Raw genomic sequence first — 22,336 nt, forward strand, 5'->3', positions numbered from 1 at the left:
ATGTATGCCCTGCAACTGGCTTGGCAACCAGTTGAGGGTGTACCCTGCTTATTGCCCAAAGAGGATAAGCGGCTCCGATAACGGATGGATGGATGAATGGATATCTTTTAGACTTCCCCAACAAGCCAAGGTGGGCACACCACGAGCAGCATTCAATTGAGGCAAAAACGGTGTCATGCTTTGTAATTCTTTTGAATTATGTCATTAACCCTATGTACAATATTATGGAGTGTTACATTTTCGCATTAAACGCACTGTAACTCACTACCCCACCCATTTCATTGGAGAAAAGATGATTTTCAGATACAGTAAAAGTGTTTTGAGTTTCTAGCATGGTCATGGAATGCATTTTTATCTCAAGGCACCACACTCCGATAACACATCTATATACCTTTCTGTATTGGGTCTTTTCCCCACCTCAAAAGGAACTTTTATTTGATAGACCTCTCCAATTTCTTCTAATTCTGTTCATCCAAACAGCTCTAAAGAGCTTGTCAAGGTGGAAAGGAACAGAAAATGTGGGCAGGATGCCCACTCACACTGAAGCTAGCAGGAGAAAAGAACACAAGAGTATGCTCACTTTTCAACTTTGGGTGTTGGAATAATAAACCTCTCCCAGTTTTTATGAGAGAGAATTGTGGCCATCTGTGGCTCAGTAAACAGTCCTCCCATCAGGCGGACCATAAGGTCGATATCACCTGTGCCAAGTATCAAAACAGATTACCCAGCGAACACTGCACTTCAAGTCTGGATATAGCCTAAACAGCAGCCACGTGTCAAACCGATGCAAAATTCTGCCACTTCTGAGTCATAATTTCCATATCAATAAGAAGGGAAAGCAAAGTCTCCGCACTCGTCTCAGGTGTTCTTTTTTTTCGCATACAAACTATGAAGCAAATAAACCTCCCATGAGAGCTTTTAAGAACCCCTCACTCAATGTGAGCATTCCCGAGAAGAGGAAAAAGCATCGTGGAAGGGTGCAATCAGTCCAGGTTTGTTCGAGTCAACATCATTTCCTTCCTTACCGTTTTAGGAGAAAGTGTGAGCGAGACATTCAGATGTGTTTTTCACCGAGTTCTTTCCCAGGACAGTAATGTCGAGCAATTCTAACAGTGCCATTCAATGCGGCTGCCTCTCTCAGCAAACTCCATGCCTTGCCTAAGCAATTCAAACCGCCTCCACAGATTGCAATAAAGTCAACAAAGAAGTCCTCCAAGAGAGACTATTCATCAATGAATGTGTTTGTAAGCGAAAAATCGGGTCTAAAAAGACCTCAGTTACACCTGAATGGCTACTTGTCTTTATTGGGTTCACATTTCATTTCACCTGTTTCCCAACTTCCTCCAAGTAAATGATGCATTGACATAACACTTTGGAGCATTAATATTCATCGGCTGCATGGATATAAAAGGGCCTTCGTAACTTTGAAGGAGAAAAAAAAAATCTTACCTTGAACATCTGATTCTACTGTATCCGTTGTCTGTCTCACTATTTTCTCACTAAAAAGTCATGAAAAAAAACACAACTACATTCAGAACATTTCTGTCTGGATAAGTTTGTTTAAAAAAAAAAAAAAAAGTTCTCTCGGGGACTTAAGCCATCAAAACAAAAAATACTTCCAGGAGTTCAGCTAGTTTAACATAAACTGGAGTGACTGGGGGGAGAAAAATTCATAAATATCAGCATATTCTTTAGTTCATCACAGCAAAGCAAATACGGTATGAAGCAGTTCATTGTTTCGTTTGTATTTTAAGCCATTAAAGATTCCACGAGTCACCACTCATCTGATTTTAATCTTGCAACAGCAATGATGTAATGAAATGGTGCAACTTAAATGAGCCAGAAGTTTTGGGAGACTTTTTTTTAACATAACATAACAGTTGAACTCTTGTTCGGCACTCGGGCTAATAAATCATGGGACAAATGCAACATTTTGCCACTAAACGAGCAACACGTGTGGAATCACGTCGGCGGAAATTGTATTTTCCACCACAACACTCTGGCACTTTTCTATTGCCGTCTGCGCAGAAAGTGACCTTTTTCCTTCACCCACATATGTTTGGACTGTTCGGGGTTGGTGGCAGCGGCTCAGGACTCTCCAGACAATAGCCTGCGCATTCACATGTGGACTCTATTATGAGTCCACTTGCAGACTGTTTTGTCCAGTCTTTCTTTCTCTTAATGTTCTCATAGGGACTCAAAATGCGACTAAAAGTCAAAACGTAAACTTTTCATTTGGCTTCACCTAAATCTGTGACAATAGTGTTCATGGAATTGTCAGATAAAAACAACGCTTTGTGTTACTATTGTCAATATGAATAAAAGAAAAAGAAGTGTTATTTCTGGATAGTGATGTATTGAAAATGTCGGATTGCTCATTTGTATAAAAATGACAGCAAATAGAATTTAGTGTAATTAGTATTACAGCTAAAATCTTGTCAAATAATTAGCAAGATTTAGCAGCAAGATGACAAGACACTGTGAGTTACGCAGGCCTGTGTAGTTGAAGATGGCAGCAGTGGAGTTATGTAAACTTATCTACGGAAGGGAGGAGGTCATCCTTGACTCCAGCCATAGTCCGAGTTGTTGTGCCCTGAGTAAAACCTCATTGGACAATTGAACAATGGCAACAGAGGCTTTCCAAAGGGCAACATGAACCACAGGAAGACTTGAAGTACAAACACCAATGCTTCTAAACATTATACAGTGGATGCGAAGTGTGATCAAATGAAGACACTGCTTTTTGATGAGGATAAGGTAGCCGAGGGACGGTGCTTCTAGTCTTTTTTTTTTTTTGTGGTAGAAGCAGATTAACGATCAAGACAGGAAGGGCCAGGTTTAGAGAAACAGGAAAAGTGACTTAAGGAAATGGGCGACGTCAGAAGCCAGCCCACTGCACACAGTCTGCTAAAAGGCAGATTCAGAACCAGCGCAATTATGGAGTCTTCGCTCTGGTCACCAATGAAACTAATCCTTTTGACAGGTATGTGAATCAAGCAAACTTTACATGGTTGTATGGGGCGCAATGTTGCCATGACCATCATATTCCCGTTAGTACGTGACTGCTGTAATCAACTAATGATTGTGACGGCAATACAGGGACTAAAATGTTGTGGCATATTTCCAAAGGCTCCGTTTTGTGTTTGTGTCTTTACAGCATGGCTCTCCAGTATGATGGACCCCTGCCGATTGTCTGACATTTGTGATTCTTGCCACAAACTCGCAACATGCAGAGCTTTGAATGGCTCGGACGAGGCTTGCTTTTGTCGCCATGGATATACCGGAGATGGGACGACGTTTTGCAATGGTAAATATCAATCCAGAAAAATATTCATATGGTCACTGAGTACTTCCAATGTGAATAGTCTTGTGTGTATGTTTTGTAGACATTTCAATATTTTGTGAATCTCATACCAAATTACTAGTAGGTTTTCTGATTTTTAAAACACATAATAATGAGTTGCCAATTGAAATGTCCATACATGTCTTAATGGAACCTTTAAAAGAATGTGTCAAATAGAGTGAGAAAGAATTAAGATTTATATTCTAAACAAGTTTTAATATTTCTGTGACAATTTGCTGCTATTTTATTCCATGAATAAGTGGCCATTTTAAATATTAATACTCAAATTAAATAAAGTACAATCTCTATTGTCCAGGTTTCCGGGAGCCGGTCAAACAATTTCGATCCTGGTTTGAATGAGAATACTCTTTCTTCAAATACTTTCACTTCTCGTTTCACATTCAACTTTATAGGGCCCAGTGTACAGTTCTACCCCTCAAACTACTTTTCAGATAAATCTCAAGTAATAATTAAAGAACTGTGAATATAGACAAAGAGTAGCACCATGGAAGCGTGGAACTGCTAGTCCACAGTAAACAATTTTGAGTGGTGAATACGTAATATTTAAAGTGCTCAAGGACTTTCTGTATAATTGTGGTGGTACTACAATTCCTGCAACCGGTCACTTAAAAAAATGGTGCGACGATTATCTGCACCAACTGCACAACCATCATATTCTTGTATTGCCCCACCGATTACATTTGATCTCTGCTCGATGACTCTGCACATTGTCGCACAGCTGTCAGTAGGTGGCACTACTGCACTAAGGCACCGTTACATTCCAGAAAGTCTTTTGAAACTTATATGTCACATCTTTGTTTGTCTTAGTTGCTTGTTATTGAAATACTAGTCACCGGAGACTGATTCCTTGTGTGTTCTACATACTTGGCCTGAACGATGATTCTGATTCTGATTTGCATGTACATGTACCTTCAAAGGTATTTTCCGTTTGAAACTCCACATTGGAAATTCTACTATGAGGTTTATTGCAATCATATATTTTTTTCAATGGGTTTAAAGTGCGTTCCAATAAGTTTGAATGTCTTTAGTCGATGTGGGAGCTGTGATGCCATTAAAAAAAGGTTTAAATATGATTTCTCTGTACTGCAAGTTTTGTTTCATGAAGCATTTGCGCCACATTCATTTTGACCTTGTATACTAGTAAATATTTGGACTTTAATGATTGGTATTATAGTTATATCTTAACATTTTGGCATCGCTAATGGGAGCCCAACAGTTTTGCACAGTGCTGAAAATTCAACTTTCCACCACATAAGCACTGGCAGATGTTTTTGAGACAAACAGGATGAATAAAATTCAGTCTCTAAATCGACTGTTACAACTTAATCCTGTGTGCTTTTTTTTTTGTTATGCAAACAGAGAAAAACTTTTTTTTTTTTTTTGGATGATGGCTCAGATAAAACATGAAAGCGAGCATGCAGGTGCAATGCTTGTGTCGGAGCGACTGCAAGCACATCCTGTGCATGCTGCGAGGTATTTCCCGTTTGAGTCCTAGTCACCTCGCATGAGAAGGCAGGATATCCCCTCTTGGACAACCCTTGTGCACAAAGTACAGATGAGAGGAAAGGTACAGTATTTGTCCTCAATAGACACGTGAAAACAGCAGTGGAAATTCATACCAAGTCAGTTCCAGTAAACTTCATGGGCATAGAGTCACCTCAGCATCATCAGAAATTGTTCTCATCAGAGATCGGGTGTTCAATTAAATATAGTATTTAAAGTAGAACTAAGCAAACAACCACAAAAATCTTCCATTCTAATTATTTGAATGGACATGGCTCCTTGTCAAAAGAAAAACAGTTTTGTTTATGACTGAGCAAAAACTATGTTTACACAGCATCCATCCATTTGATAAATTGTATTTTCTGTTCTTGTGAAGTAGGAGGCACGGTGAGTGACTGGTAAGCACATCCGCCTCACAGTACAGAATTCCAGGGTTTGAATCTGGGCTCCTGTGTGGTGTTTGCGTGTTCTCTTCGTGCCTCCGTGGGTTTTCTCTCAATAGTCCAGTTTCCTCCCACATTCCAAAAACATTCCGGTGACGCAGGTCATGCGCTACCGCAGGTTAAAGATTTACCTGCTTTATTTTATTTTATTTTTTTAATACTTTTTGTGAAAATGAGACTGATAGGATGATTAGGGTGCAGTGTACATTAACACAAAAAATATATATTGCTAACATGCACAAAGGCAAACAAATGGTTGTTTGTTTGTTTTCTCCTCTACACTCCTCGCGATCGACTTGGGACCAGTCCGCGATCTACCGGTGGATCGCGATCGACTTAATGGGCATCCCTGCTCTATATTGTCTCGAGGTGTGATTGTGCCCGAAGACAGCTGGGATAGGTTCCAGCCCGCCTGAGACCTTCTTGAGGATACGCAGTTCGGATAATGGATGGATGGATGCTTGTGAAAGACACATTCAGGTTAAAATGGTGTGCATTCTTCCCTTCAAGCCAAAACAAAAAAAAGTTGCACAGTAAACTAATGCAATTCATGGACGAGAAATAATCCATCACACATACCAGAGCCAAATGCCAAAAGGAGGAAATGTAACACCTCAGAATACAACACACTATATCATATCAATCCCAAGTCACCATGCAATAAAAGCCCCGCGGTTGGGAGCAGTGTACACCAAAACGTTTTTTCTTCTTCTTTTTTTTTTTTTTTGTAAAATGTACTCGATTTTATTTCAGAAAGTGGTCCACGAATACAAAATCGTCTGGATCTGGGTCCAGTTTTTTCAAGTACATACACTTAAAAATATATATCTGGATCCAAGTAGTTAAAAAAATATAAATATATATCAGGATCAAGATGATTTTATTCCGTGCAACCACTTGACAAAATCCAATTGAGTAAATTCAACACACCATTGCTTTCAGTGTCGTCATGTCACTGGATCAATCTGACTGGACGCTTCATGTTATGAACCGTGCTGTGCTCCGATTTCCACAGCTTTGCCTTTCAGTCATTGATTTCACACAGTTTTGACACACAATTGTTCAGTTCTGAGAATGCTTGCCTCTCAACAGTCACACAATAATAGCACACAGTAAATTGTTTGGACACTTCACCATGATGTCAGTTGTTGATTCGGGTGGCAAAATAAGCCAAAATGTACTTCGATAGGACCACTCATCACCAAACCAGTCCATGTCTTTTGGCCAAAGTAGGTCAATGGGCAGAACAGGGTAAACAGCTCAAATGAATGATTTTCGTCGTGTGGTTTTACGTAAAGACCTTTTCTCAAACTGCTGTATCGTATAGAAGACCTGCTTTGGAGGTAAACTCAGAGACCCAACAGAAACTGTAATTATCGAACCAAGAAAGCAATCATCGATTGATCTTGAGTTTTAAAGGCCTACATGGGCTGTTTTGACCATAAACTGGATAGTGTGCTGTACTGTGCTCAGCTAGCCATTCATTCAAAGCAATAATGATAAAATAATTCCAACCGCGTATGGTGGTGCAACCCCGAGCATAAGTTTTTGTCATCGTTTTCAGATTACCAAGAATGTTTTTTGAGACTCTCTCTACTCTCTTTGCCAAGTGGGTTTCTTTGGGTCAGCGGTGGTATTCTTAAGACTGTTGGTTCCAAACATTGTGAAGTGGTCTATATGACACATTCAAAATCAATGTATTAAAGATAGCTGTGTATGAAACATATAACTTTTCTTGAAACGTCAATTTGGTACTTCATTTTTTTCCTCCATCTTTTGTCATCAGACAGTGGTCAGGCCAAATGATTAACTGTCAAATTATGCCAAGCTGGTTTCCCAGGTAACTAGTGTTCTTCTCTTCTTGCCACAGATGACAATGAATGCCAGAATGTGACAAACATCTGCGGCAACAAAGGCAACTGCACCAATACAATGGGTAGTTACTACTGTACGTGTTTGCCTGGTTACATTTCAACTGGGCAGCCCAAGTTCCAGACGAATGATGGCACTGAATGCAGAGGTAATGATCAATTCTAAAACTAATCCTAATCATATGCAAGCATTTCGGTCTGCATGGTGATCAGAACTTCACAGAATCACAGAATACTCAAACTCTTTAAGTTGAGTCACAGCTTGACTGAATTGAAACTTTGCCCGTCATCTGTAGGGTTCTCCGGTTCTGTCGTCGCTTCACTTTACCCAGACTTAGTTTAATGTTTTCCTATAATACTATAAACTTTAATTTAACAAGACATTGGGGACATTTATGTCACCTCTGAAGGTGTTCAACCTCCACCACCCAAGCACCCTTTTGAGGTACCCATGACCAGGAACCTTACTGAGTGTGGCAATTTTGTATTTATTCAAAACATTACACTGTTCAAATGATGGGTATGATGTGAAATACTTGTGTTCAAAAAGCCAAGTAGGTTTTAGTTCTCAGTAACATACCGTATTTTTCCCACTATAAGGTGCTTCGGAGTATGAGGCACACCTTCAATAAATGGCCTATTTTAAAACTGTTTTCATATATAGGGTGCACTCCATTGTAAGGCGCATACAATGGCAGCTACAAGAGTGGCTGCGGTTGTGTTATGCATCCACTAGATGGCGCAACGCTGAAGAGAATACAATACAATACAGCTTTATTTATATCGAGCCTTCACATCTGTAACAGGTGTAAAAAACACTTATGCATATGTCAATTAGTGTCGGGCCGAACCCTTTTACGTTACAATCGGTTCCTGCTAATAATCACCACGAGATGGCATAGGAACACTAACAGGGAAACAACTTCATGGGGAATATAAAGAGACTGTAACACCATATATAAGGCACATCGGATTATAAGGTGCACTGTCGGTTTTTGAGAAAATTGAATAGTGCGGAAAATACGGTAGTTTGACTTCAAGAATGGCATTGAAAGTTCACGGTGATTACCACCCAAAATGGTAAATCAGAAAATTATCACCAGCATTAATTAAAGCTTTAAGAACTGATGTTGTTGTGTGCGATTTCCTTTATCATTATGGTAATGTCTTTGCAAATTACTGATTTGCCTTGGCAATGCGTGCGACTGCAGTTGAACAGCTGTTAGGCGTTAGCTGCAGGAACAGCGTGTGAATGTGTGAACTGTTTTGTCTTTCACTGAACTATGGAGAATAAACACATTGGAGGTGCTTCTTCCCCGGCCGGGCCTTTTGCTTCCTCTCCATCTGCTGCTCTGAGAAGTCACATGAGAACTTTGGCTCAATATGCAGCACAAACAACACCACCTTCATTGAAAATGTACGACTAGGTCGTTCTCAGCCCTCACACATAATGGGAACATGTAGTCCAACTACAAGAATAATTAGGCGTCATTATTACAAAGGATATTTCCAATGAAATAAAGTTATCAGTAACGACGCTTAGATTTTATGATGTGTGATTTCGTCTTATGTGCAGAATTTCCTTTTATCGCATTGTGTTTGCTTTAAACTGAAGGTAAGCTTTTTGTGTGCATTATTCAGACATTGATGAATGTGAGGCAGGACAGGCATGCGGACCGAACTCACACTGCCACAATATCAATGGATCTTTCTATTGCACTTGTCAGCGTGATTACATCCCAACTTCTGGCACGAAGCATTTTCATCCAGAGCAAGGTGCAAGATGTAAAGGTCAGTATGAGAAGGAAGAATAAACATGCGCACTCACCACATTCTCTCATTCTTAGGTTTATACACAGTCGCTTTCACACTTGCAAATGTTGCCTGCAACCCACGTTATAAACCCTTTGCAAGTGTGGATGTTGCAAAAAAAAAAATCTAACTGGTAAAATTGTTGGCCACGGAGCTTTTAGTGGAGTTCAGTTCAGCTGATTTTTGGTCATTTTTATTTTTCAGATCATCCCCAAAAACACTGCCATGACAACATTGGGTGCATCACACAGACTGTCAATAAAACACTTGAATATGTAAGTACCCCATCCTATGGCATTCAACAAATTTGATTAGATTGAAAGTAATAAGAAAGAACCGGAAATCATGAAACAATATTTTTGATGTAAGTGACCAAAAGCAGGTCACACTGCAGAAATTACAGACTCTCCAGACTGAAAGTTTGGAGACCTCATTGGTAAGGCCTATCACCAAGAATGAATAGATTCAATGTATTGATTGGACTATTGGACTATGTGCCTGATTAGTTACACTTGCACAATCTCATTAGCGGTAATAGAATATGACCTCAGTCTGCTGGAAGGCCGAGCGATGCCCAGTGCGCTCTACCAAATTCAAAAGCAAAAACTAGACTTGCCGCGGCATACAAATTAAGATTCACCCGGTTTCACGCCAAGCACAGACTACTTTCTGTGACCAAATTGCATCAGGGGCATGTGCCGGAACGCTCAGATGAGGCGCTTCGCGCTCCCAAACATGGGAGATGACACTTGCCCCTGCACTAAAATGAAGTTATGCACTTTTTTTTTTTATTTAATTTTTTTTTATGCCAAGCGCACAAGCACCTGTCCACAAAATTAGGGACACAGTTCTTGATACAGGCTGTGATTCTTATCAAGTCTACAACAATGGAACAAAAACATAAATTATAGACTTAGCAAACAACACTTCTGCTCAGTCATCCACCTACAACTGGGACTGCTGATCATCTTTTATTACCATGACACTGAAGTAGTCTGTAATTGGAGGGGGGGGGGTTGTTTTGTTTTGGGGTGTTTTTGTGGTTAGGGTGAATGTCCTTACTTCACTTCTGGTGGATATCCTTCTTCTCCATCATCATCCTTTCAGGAAAAGTGTCACAAAAGTACAAAGGAAGAGGCAAAAGTGACACACAGCATTAATGTTTTATGCAATCTGAAATGATGTGTTCAAGTCAGAATCAGAGTAAGAATCAATTTTATTGTCAGTGAAAGGTACATCCACAGCTAGGAAATATTTTTGGTCCGATGGTGCAACATGACACCTAACGGTTAAGAATAAAGATAAAGTCTGAGACTGAGAAAAAAGAAAAGTAAAATGTGCAATAGCCATCAAGTGTATAAGTGTGGAGTATAAGTGATACGTTTTTGTGTGCGTGCATGCGTGCGTGTTCATGAGTCTGATTGCCAAGGGGAAGAAGTTGTTTATGTGGTGGTAGGTTGTCTGAATGGACCGCAGACTCCTGCTTGAGGGCAGAGGGTCAAACAGGCTGTGTCCGGGGTGTGTGGGGTCAGATGTAATCCAACCTGCACAACCCTAGTCCTGGAGACATACAGGTCCAGAATGGTTGGGACTTTACAAACACTCACATTCTCAGCAGCGAGTTTATGAGTTAGGTGATCTGACATCTTCTAAAATGACTTGTGAAACTCTAGTTGTTTAAACTTTGGCACATTATTTTCATTCAAACTTTTGGTTCAAATTGTACAATTCTTGAGGTGTTCAAACTTCAAGGTACCACTGGATTATGTTATCACTGTTTTCAGTTTTATATTTGATTTCCTTATTTAGCCACATAAGATGGCTAAATATAAGAAGCATCTTTCAGTTTGGATTGATTTTACAGCAATTCGGAACAACACCAATGTAAAAATGGTGATTACTCTGACAGTGTCAAACAAAACTCAGCTTTGTTTATGATACATGATTTAGGTTGGAGCTCATCAGATTTTAAAGGTGTGTCTGAAGGTGAAGCTGGTGGAAACCAATTTAATTAAAAAACAACCCACACCGTTTTCTATCTTAGTACTTCTGTTTCTTTTTTTCTGCACTGAAAATGATTTGTCTCACTAAATGGAATATTAGTTGCTTTTTTTTACTGCCATTTTAGATGAGTAACCTGACTGAGCCCCTAAGCCTACTGAATGAAATTGCTCAGCAGTCGTCCGGGGATCTGACCTCTGTGGAAGTGATTGCGTATGTCGAGGCCTTGAGCCGGTCCACGTCGTTGCTGGCCAGAGGAGGAAAGGATCAGCCTGTCAAACCAGCTGTTGTCCACTCAACTCTCACAGTAATCTTCACTCGCTCGTTTCATTCTTCTCACTCACTGTTTTGACCACGGTGCCTCTTATCCTGCAGGAATTTTATGCCAAGTACATGTTTTATTGTTGGAATAACACGTGGAAAAAAAAATCCTTTGTCAACAGAAATTAGCAAAAGTGGTCAACAACTTGGTAGAGAAGGATGAGCTGGTGGCGTGGAGCAGGATTGAAGAGGAGCGCCGGGAACGAACAGTCACCAAGCTGCTGCACACTGTTGAAGAAAGTGCTCTTGCTTTGGCTCACAGCCTCCAAACTCCCAATGAACTTCAAATTAAAGACACGCAAATGGGTAAAGCTGTCATTGACACTTTGAATGGCGTTGATCATTATTATCATCTGGCAATCCTCTTCCCTAGAAATGAACCTGTTCACTTTTGATGCCAATCACAAAAAAGACGTATTGTCATCCACCATGGGCGGGAACATCATGACACTCACTCCAAAGATGAGACCAAAGGAGGGCACTAATGGTGAGTCTAATCTCGGGTCAATGGCAGAAATGCTAGTTTTGCAAATTCTATTCTAACACTTCTGCAACTGCACTGGATGCTGAAATGTTAGTGCAGGGGTCGAAGGTACTTGACTCGTAATCTCTGCTCTCGTTCATTCCTTTTGTGTTTAATGGAGTTTAGGTCAAGGCTGTCAGATCTTCCATGTTACATTCATCCAAGGATGTCTTTGTAGAAAAAGGGTCTTTCCATCACTAGTCCCTCAAAATTGGAAGCAAACTTTCAGAATAGCTAAACCATTTAGAGGGGGAGGAAAACAAGAAAAGTAATGAATCCGTAGATGATCACGATTTACCCTACCAGGCATTTTGTAATTACACTGTTCATTTTTTTTACTTTGGATCTTGCCAGGCTCGGTGTCAATATTGAAATTCCCAAGCAAGGAGGTGACACCACGGAAGCTTGTTAGCTTGAGCGCGAGCTGTTGGCTAACGTCATAGCATGGAGATCCTCACAATGACTCAGTGGGATGTATTAGAAATGTTTTTGTAGCTCCAACATCTGTTGGTAAAAGAAAGATGAAGTCACATCCATTCTTTTTTTTTGGCTCGGCATACTTGTGTTCGTGGACAATGCACAGAGAATGTCTTACTGTAAATCGTTCACTATTTTCAAGCTGTTTTATGTACTTATCAATATTTTAATCATTCAAATTTGACTTTTTTAAATTAATTAATTTAAAATACTTCCCCTTGACTATATAGTGACTTAAAAGGGAAGGAATTTTGGCCCGATGTTGTGATGTCAAGAAGTGTGTTGCAATCACAATAATCACAAATTTCTAATTGTCACTAAAATAGAGTTGTTACCTGTGATCATGGGGAACTATGAATCCGAAACAGGGTACCAACCACAACCTTGGGGAAATAATAAAAATCAAATGTGCATCTCAGCATGTATGTTAATATAAAGCTGGGTATGGGGGGATGAAAAGATGGACAACATCAATCATGAAATAAAGAAATATGTTTGGGATATTGGATGTTGAGACATTGCAAATCAACGTATTGTGAAATTTAACGCTCCTTGTCACTCAACAACGACAGCCGAAGAATGAGGTTTGACCGTCGTCATTGGTTTGCTCAACTCTTTTTGTCCATCAGAGAGCGTGTCAGTGGTGTTTGTGCGATATGACAGCATAGGAGACATCCTGAAGCCGAGCATCGACCCGGGTGTCACAGACTACTCGCGCTATGCAGAAACAGGGGAAATCACTGTCAATTCCCAAGTGGTGGCAGCGGCCATCAAACCTGCTGACGTCTACCAGCTTGACCATGTCATCTTCACTCTCAGGCACGTTGAGGTAAAGATGAATGGGCGACCTGTCTTTCGCTCAATTTGCTTCTGCTGCAAATCTGCGGTGCAGAACTTTTTGGTGGGGAGTTCCCCTTCATATGTGGTCATTCTGCTGCAGTCAGCATCTTTGTGTTGTACCTTGCTAAAAAATGGCGGAGTTTTATTCAATTTGAAATACCGGATCCAAAACAACAATAAGCATCATAACTACTCCGAGACTTGCATTTGCTGCTGCGGCAATTAACAGATGGATTCTTACGAAGAAGCTTCACAGAAAAGAAAGAACAAGAATTGAAAGGAAATCATTGACAAATGTTTTTACACAAAAGGCCTACGACATGTGTCAAATGTGTAAAAACACATTCAAGTATTGATAAAATATCGATCATATTGTTTAACATTGACAATAACTATTTAAACTATTGTACCTGAAGAGCAAAATTGAAGCAGTAGAATGTGGTAACATGCTCTACACATCTACTTTTATTAATAAAGTAAACAGCAAACACAACACACCAAATCAAAATGAGTATTCTTGCTTGGCAATTCCTAACATTCTTTGCTTCAGACATTTGACGACACAAATAAAATTGACTGGTATTTTAGGCTCCTGATCTAATTTTCATGGAAAGACTCATGTAGTGTTCAGTTAATTCAGAAAATAAGAGTCATGATTTATGAAACACTTCATTAGTCATTTGCGAAACTTAATCGTAGTTAATTTATTTCTGTCCCAAAACCTACTGAGTTATTATTATGTTGACAGTTGATTTAATAAGATGACCAAGTCAAGAAATATGAAAAAAAAAGTATGACAGCACAACACCCTGCATAAATTTTACATATAGTTAGTGACCTTCAACATCGTTGAATTGATGCCACAAATTCCAATTGCATTTCATTGACATTTGATGAATGTTTTTTTTTTTCCCTCCACTGTAAGGCAGAAGATTTGTGTTCTAAATTTATTGCAGATATCCATCTAACGAGATCTTTTGTTTCCTTTTCCCCTGCAAAGCCCGTCGACCTCAAAACCGACGTGACCAAATGTGCCTTCTGGGAGTACACAACTGACAGCCTGCTGGGTCACTGGGCCACGCACGGCTGCGAGATCGTGCACGTCAGTAGCAATGCGACCACGTGCACCTGCAACCACCTCACACATTTTGCCATCCTCATGTCCTCGGGGCGAGCCAATGTAAGGGTTCATTGTTTTGTTTTGTTTTGTTTTTTTAATTTACAAAACACCATGTCCACTGTCCAAATATCAGTTTGGAAGGTTGGTAATTGGAGCGCTGGAATGCTGGTTAATACTCCGCAGCAAAATATCCACAGTATATGATTCTTCCCAGTTTCACCTTGATGACACACCGTCTATTTCTCTTTATATGTCAGTTTGTCGCCCACCAAATCATCCTGACCCGCATCACCCAGCTGGGGATGATCATCTCCATCATCTGTTTGTCCATGTGCATTTTCACCTTCTGGTTCTTCAGCGAGATCCAGAGCACCAGGACTACCATTCACAAGAACCTGTGCTGCAGTCTCTTCATGGCCGAGTTCATCTTCCTGGTGGGGATCAACATGAACACACACAAGGTAATGAACAAGAACTCGGGTGGTCACTAACGCAGCCTTTCCCAAACATTTTATGTGACGCCTCCTGCAGGATCATGACAAAGATGGCAAACCCCCTAACAATATTCAATACAAGTTCTATTGAAAGATATAGAATGTCGTTTTTGAAACAAGATAAAAAGTGCTTCAATAATGGAGCACATCTGTTGTTCTTATGCTGGAGAAGAACACACGGTGACTGACAGTAGTGGTGAATACTGTTATTGTTTATATTTATTTATTTATTTATTTATTTCATTCGTTCATTCATTCATTCATTCATTCATTCATTTATTGTCGGTCTGTCCTCCCTCCGCGAACCAGGGTACCCTTCCGTCATTGTCCCTCCATCCTTTTTTAAAAAGTTCTCGTCCTCCGTCCCAAAAATTGGTGTCCGTCCGGGCCGTTCCCTCCCAGGGAATGCCCATCTCTGACCATTTCTCAATCTTGCGCACATTATGGAGAGTGCTCATGTACCCTGTGGGAAGCATGGCGCGCACCCTATTTTGAGAATCTTTCCATTCCATTTCCCATACAACTGATCCTGTTTAGGGGCGTGTGGACCAGGAGCCTACCCCAGCTGAATTTGTGTAAAAGGCACAGGTTGCACATAAAGAGACAGACGACCATTCTCACATTCACACAGTCTGAGTGGGAATCGAGCACACGCAGTCCTTTCAGGGGAATGAACGACTTACGCTTCCATCGACTCGGTTGAGAGTGAAACCACAGAAGTTGAATAACTGAACATGAGGAGCTCAGAATATACCAAAAAAGTCACAAAAAAATGTCTGATGTCACTTCAGAATCAGCATTAAAGAAGTAGCTCTATGCATGCTACACATTTCTTTCTTTTTTTTTCTTTTTTTTTTTTTTTTTAAAGGAAAGAAGAATACACTCCAGGGGCTGAGGGGGGTAGTAATGAGTACAATGACTCACATACTTTTGGGATAAATTGTTCTTGTCAGACTAGTTTCTATGCCGCATATGTTTTAATTTCACAGAAAAAAAATGCTTCTTTTCTTGAGTTAAATTGAGCTACATTCCACTGTGTACTTTAATTGGTATCTAAATGAATGTATTGTTAATTGCGCAATCTAATTTGGTTTGTCAAAGAGATTTGTGTCACATGACTCTTTCACCAAGCCATCATAACTTATAGTGACATGTTTCACTTCATTTCTCCAATCAAACAGTGCCAGGCAGTCACATGACAACACACAGTCTCCGCCCACCCACACAGAGAAACAAAGATTTCAAGTGACTAATTTATGAAAAGCATGGCAAAAATCAGTCTTTACCTTATACAGTACATGGGCTCCAGCTCACCCATGACCCGAGTGTGGATACGTGGTATAAACTGTATGCATGCCAATAAAAAAAAGAACAACTATGTCATTGGCAGCAGCAGCATTTCTGTCTGCCTGGAAATGTCAGCATTCCAGAACCCCACTTGGAACTTGAGAAACATAAAAAGCGTTTCCAAAATGTAATCCTGCGTGGAAAAAAAAAAAACATTAGGTCAACCACAGCAGATGCCGATAAATGTGGCTGTGCTGTTTATTGTATTTCAAGACATGGTTGAATGCGGCATTCAAAACTGAGTCTCCTGTACAACTCTCTGGGCAAACACATTTTTTTTTCCACGTACGAAAGTCACTTCATTGCTTTAAAAAAATGTATGTATCATTTTTATTGTCTCGTTATATAGCGATATCATTTAAGTTTTATGGTTACTTAGTCGTGGTGCAGGGAATGTGTGGGACCAACATGAAAATCAACATTCAACAACACTTTTATGTTTCAGGTCATTCAAATGGCCTTTTGAATGAAACATTCCCTCTCTTTCTTTCTCTTTCTTTGTTTCCTGGCAGCTCTTTTGCTCAGTTATTGCGGGGCTGCTGCACTATTTCTTCCTGGCGGCCTTTGCTTGGATGTGCATCGAGGGCATCCATCTGTACTTAATAGTGGTTGGCGTCATCTACAACAAAGGCTTCCTGCACCGTAACTTTTACATTTTCGGTTATGGAAGCCCGGCAGTGGTCGTGGCCATCTCAGCCACTCTCGGTTCCAAGTATTATGGCACTGATAAAATGTGAGTATGTACATTTTATTATTTGATTTGATGATGCAAAAAAGACTTCAGTAAAACTCAAATGAAATGCCTTTAGTTCGGAAAAGAAATCCATTGATTTTTAAAGCATTTGAATATTTTGAATACATGGCTGGTTTGGACATAGGCAGTGGAAGATGGTTACGGTCGATAGCCTGATTTAGACAGTATTAAAAATAGATGCATGGCTGTTGTTTATTGTTTCTTTTGTTATACAGAACAGATCTTATTTTGAAAAAGAGCACCGCTTCGAGCATTCGGGGCATAGGGGGTGCTTACCCAAACAAGACTCTATTGATTCACATCAGGAGAGATTGAAGCTGAGGACCAATGATAAAAGGCTGGCAAAATACAATTAATCAAGGTCGCTAAGTGGGACATCTTGCTTTTATTTTTTTAGGTGTTGGCTGAGCACAGAGAACCACTTCATATGGAGCTTTATTGGACCTGCCTGTTTGATCATTCTAGTAAGTTATTTGAGCAAGTACCAAGGACGCTCACGATCTAAAATTAAAAAAAAAAAAAAACAAGAAATAACAAGCCACAAGCTCACGGACAAAAATTGACAGAAATTGTGATGTGATTGTTTTGATCTCCACTCAGGTGAATCTGCTGGCCTTTGGAGTGATCATCTACAAAGTGTACCGACACACGGTGGTGAAGAAGCCTGAAATAAGCCACTATGAAAACATCAGGTGGGATTATTAATACTTGATTAGACTTGTGTTGTCCATTTCAGGTGTTTTTTTCGATCAGTGTAATTGTGTTGGTTGTGGCTGGTCAGGTCATGTGCCCGTGGTGCCATAGCGCTGCTCTTCGTGCTGGGTGCCACGTGGACCTTCGGAGTGCTGCACATCCTCTATGAGAACACGCTCACAGCGTATCTGTTCACAATCACCAACGCCTTCCAGGGCATGTTCATCTTCATCTTCCTCTGCGTGCTCTCCAGAAAGGTAATGTCACAAGGATTCATACAGACTATGAAAGCATATTTAAATACATGGGGCGAGTCTGCCACGAAAAGCAGTACAACTGGGCATCGGTGGAGTTTTTTTTTTTTTTAACTTTCTTTCAAGCCTTTTGCGGGCCAATCCTAGCGACATTCTTCATTGGCATCAAAATCAGGATGGTCCGACTGTCGTATTTCCAAGTATGCCGTGCCTGACATTGCTGAAACAAAAATAGACTCACTGGGGTCCATGCATTACGGTGACCGCTAAACTGCAAGATCTCCCCTTGCAGATGATGGAGTTGGCCATACACATGACATGGGCAATTGCATCCCCGATTGTGTGTCTAGATGTGTGATACCCCCTCAGCCACAGTAATAGTGACAGGGGTGCTATTAAAATATTTGTAATGTGATAATGATTGTAATAATTTCAAGAATTGATTTCCACAATGATTATTTTATTTTATATGAGTATTTTTTTCGATGCTGGTGTCATATTTATGACTAAAACCCGATGACATCAACCACACACGTCGGCCGAGCACCTAATTTGACTGCCTGCACCTCCATCAAATACACCAAAATCATGTTACATCACCTGCACCACGAGATAGATCTGCTTCTAGCGAGTCTAAAATCTTCTCCACTTTTTGTAACCAAATTTGGAGATGCGCTGCAGGGCGCGGGAGGAACACTATCAAATTCCCATACATGCTCAACTAGACCATTGCCCTGGCACAGAAATGACAATGTGCACATTTTTTATGCAGAACACAGAATGCTTTCTGTTATCAAATTGTCGGACGAGTCGGGGCCGAGGCAACCCCTTATGCAAGAATATCCAGAGAGACGCAACACGACCCCAAACATGCTCGATGAGACCGTGCGCCTGCATGAAAATGAAGTTACACCTGTTTTTACCTCGACTGCACGGGAGCTAGTCTACCACAATAGGGCCCATAAGCAGAAATTCAACCCAAGCTCCTTTACCCCATTCCCCGCCAAAATGGCCCACAAGCTGGGATATACAAATTTTGGCATACCGAGCCAAAGTCTTTTCACCATCTTTATTGATATTTATTCGTGTATTTATTTATTTTTAAATTGTTTAAAATATTATTTATACCCTTCAGCTTATGTGTCAATTTTTAGAACATCTTTTTTTCTTTTGCACCATTTTAAAGGAGTTTGATGGCTATCAGAGAGCACTGAAATCAAACGTCAGTTTGGAATATTACTGGTGATGCATTCATTAATTTTGAACATATAGATTTTTGTGAAATGAAAATATCTTCTGAAAATATTTTGCCAAGTTGTTCTCATTTCCCAATAGAATACACTCATAGAATGCACTATACTTTTTCCAGACCCAAAAGATACTATTACTACTACTACTACTACTACTACTAATAATAATAATACAGTGAGTAACATCAACTTTAGGGAGCACGGCAGGGTGTCGACTGGTTAGTACGTCCCCTTCACAGTGCAGAGGTGCAGGGTTCGATTCCAGCTGCGGCTTTCCTGTGAAGAGTTTGCACGTTCTCCTTGTGCCTGCATGGGTTTTCTCCCGGGACTCCAGTTTCCTCCCAAATTCCAAAAACATGCATGAAAGCTTAATGGAACAGTCTAAATTGTCCCTAAGTATGAGTGTCAGCGTGGATGGTTGTTCGTCTATGTGTGCCTTGCGGTGGCTGGCAACCAGTTCGGGGTATCCCCGCCTACCGCCCGAAGACAGCTGGGATAGGCTCCAGCATACGCGCAACGCTCGTGATGGGAAGTGGATTATAAAATGGATGGATGGATAGGGAGGACAGCATAGGATACATTATTATGCAAAATATTAAGCCACCACTATTTCCTTCCTTTTGATGTCCTTTTTTACCGCAGCTGCATTACAGTAAAACTGAAATAAGAAATAATATGAAATAATAGCAGCATTACTGCTGAGTGAAAACAATTCCACCATCTATTTAGTTTAGAGAGAAAGGCTAATAAATGAATTGTAGAAGGTTATTAAACTATTACTAAAAAATACAGTCACGCATAGGTGAACAATTTTCCTGGACTATGATGGAAATACATTCTAGTAAAATACTGCTGGATATTTTTGCACGTGACTGTATAATTTCCAAAAGATTTGTATATTTTTCTCCTCTTTTGTATCAGAAATAGGAGTGATGATTGTGTCATTGTTGTTGTTGTTTTCAGATTCAAGAGGAGTACTACAGGCTTTTTAAAAATGTGGCATGCTGTTTTGAATGCCTGAGATGAATTCATTAAATGAATGCAAGCACCAGATTAACTTGAACAACATTCCAAACTATACTATAAACAGATGTTAAGTGAATGTGAAGTCTTTTAAAAATCTCTCATTCCATACATTGTGGTGTATATTTTGTTATTTTGTGTTTCAATGCATGCAATAAACAATGTCCATTCATAAAACCAGTTCTTCTGAGAGTAACCCTGCAATCCACCTTTACCTTTTTATTTTGTTTTAATTTAATGCCTGTCATACTTTAAAGAACAGAATGGTCTCGCACTTGACCCACTCTTGTGACTAAATGTTAAATTAATAATAAAAATAAATCTATCAAACAAACCCTGTGTCGTTTATCCATTTTTTTTTTTTTTCAGTACTGGCATACCCAGCTTCTTTTATGCGCTTCCTGGGGAAATAATGAACAATGGCGCCATCTAGTGGTCCAAGCTACGCAGCTTCATGAGCTCGGCAAACATTTCTGTCAGCAAGGTTTTGTTTGGTTGGTTGTTGTTTTTGTTCTCGGCAAATAAATAATCTTGTTGATAATAATATCAATGTGCCAGTAATTAATTGGTGTCTGTGTGTGTGTCAAATCATGTTTCCCGTCGATTTTGTCTTCCTTTATCCATTAGGGACTCATACAAACGTCATGCTGTTCTACAATGTAAAGTGAAGAGTGAGTAAATGTTCTTTGTTTTGTATTCTTGAGCTTTAAGGTGCTTTGAAGCACCGGGGCTCAAAACTATCTCAATAAATGACACGATAATCAATTATTAGTAGAACAATGTCGTATTAATTTATGATCATGTACAAAAGGGTTATATAGTCCGTGACCATTTACAGTTACTTGGAAATATGTGAACGTGATACAATAGGCTTTACCTGAATTGACTTCATGCCACTAGATGGCAGCATTGTACTGAGTAACTCACTGCACTGGAAAGTAATGACAGAAAGTCACCATGTTTACGGACTGCCACGTTTATGGATATTTCTTTTGAACTCAAGTTACATTTGCGTTTCAGTTACAAAGAATGCAATATGTGGGATAGAGTCACTATCTTGCACAGAAAAACACCATCGTCCTCATTTGAGCAGGACGTCTCTGACGTCTCTCTTCACTGGTGAAAGGAGACTTTGATTCTCTCCTCTTTCAACTGCAACTGCTTCCAACAAGGCGTTTGCAGAAATAGTTGGTACGATTGTATGACTGTCCATGTTTTATGTTAAGTGTTGTGTTATACTTTGTTCTTTTACTGTATAAATAAAGATGTAATTGTATTGGATCAGAAAATCAAGACTACTTCTAGAGTTGCTATGGTGTGATGGTCAATTATAAATTCAATAAATCATAAATGGGGGGGGGATAGTTATGGTTTACACAAACCATCTTATGAACACTTTAGACTTTTGAGAGAGAAAAAAAAAAACAAACCTTAACCAACATTGTGTCTTTATGAGCTGCACCTAAAGTTCTAAACCAGCGGTGTCAAACATACGGCCCGCGGGCCGGATCCGGCCCGCAAAGGAGTTTAATCCGGCCCGCGAGATGATTATGTAAAGCACGGTGTCCAACATACGGCCCGCGGGCCGTAACCGGCCCGCAAGGAGGTTCAATTAGGCCCGCAGGATAATTTAAAAGTGAAAAAAATGCATTAAAGACAGAATTAATATTTTTAATAAGGTGCAATTCATTGAGTATCCGCAAGGGGACACTGTTTTGATCAGAGAAGAAGACAACAGCAGCCTCAGTCCGTCACTGTGACAGACCCATGACAGCAGACGCTATCAATAGCACTCTCACATTTACACATTTAATAGCACTCTCCTTAGTTTGTAAGATTACATTTAGATTTTATATGCACGTGTAAATGGTTTAAAACTTCCTTTCTTTATGAATCTCGTTTAATCTTAAAGTGCATTACTATATTTTTCAATACCAATTACTTGTTAAAATTTGTACAATCAGTGGGATCAGTTGCAATGCATATATGTGAATTATAAAAGTAAATTTACCGAGGCCGTATGTGGCCCACCATGTGAAATGAGTTTGACACCCCTGTTCTAAACGTTCTACACTTTTTTTTCCTTAAAATACTTGGTTTAGTTATTTTTTATTGAGGTTTTACACCACAGTATGAGCATACTACTATTTCTTAATAAGGATATAATTGATATCATTTGAGCGGCGAGCAAGGTAATAAAATATAACTGTTAATACTATATGACGATCGCTCCATTGCAATTTACA

General features: G+C 39.8%; 1 protein-coding gene across 1 annotated transcript; it reads left to right on the forward strand.

Moving 5' to 3' along the window:
• Positions 1 to 2,719: 2,719 nt before the first annotated feature.
• Positions 2,720 to 20,413, forward strand: adgrl4 (adhesion G protein-coupled receptor L4). Its single transcript, XM_019880366.1, has 16 exons — positions 2,720 to 2,983; positions 3,158 to 3,307; positions 7,181 to 7,330; positions 8,823 to 8,972; positions 9,198 to 9,268; positions 11,122 to 11,301; positions 11,438 to 11,621; positions 11,689 to 11,802; positions 12,945 to 13,144; positions 14,156 to 14,335; positions 14,533 to 14,736; positions 16,629 to 16,849; positions 17,268 to 17,334; positions 17,471 to 17,562; positions 17,652 to 17,820; positions 20,031 to 20,413. The coding sequence occupies exons 1-16, from the start codon at positions 2,869 to 2,871 to the stop codon at positions 20,091 to 20,093; spliced, it is 2,310 nt and encodes a 769-aa protein (XP_019735925.1). The 5' UTR covers positions 2,720 to 2,868; the 3' UTR covers positions 20,094 to 20,413.
• The last annotated feature ends 1,923 nt before the right edge of the window (positions 20,414 to 22,336 follow it).

This window comes from Hippocampus comes, unplaced genomic scaffold (genome assembly GCF_001891065.2).
Source record: "Hippocampus comes isolate QL1 unplaced genomic scaffold, H_comes_QL1_v1.1 scaffold151, whole genome shotgun sequence".
NCBI classification, from domain to species: Eukaryota; Metazoa; Chordata; class Actinopteri; order Syngnathiformes; family Syngnathidae; genus Hippocampus; species Hippocampus comes.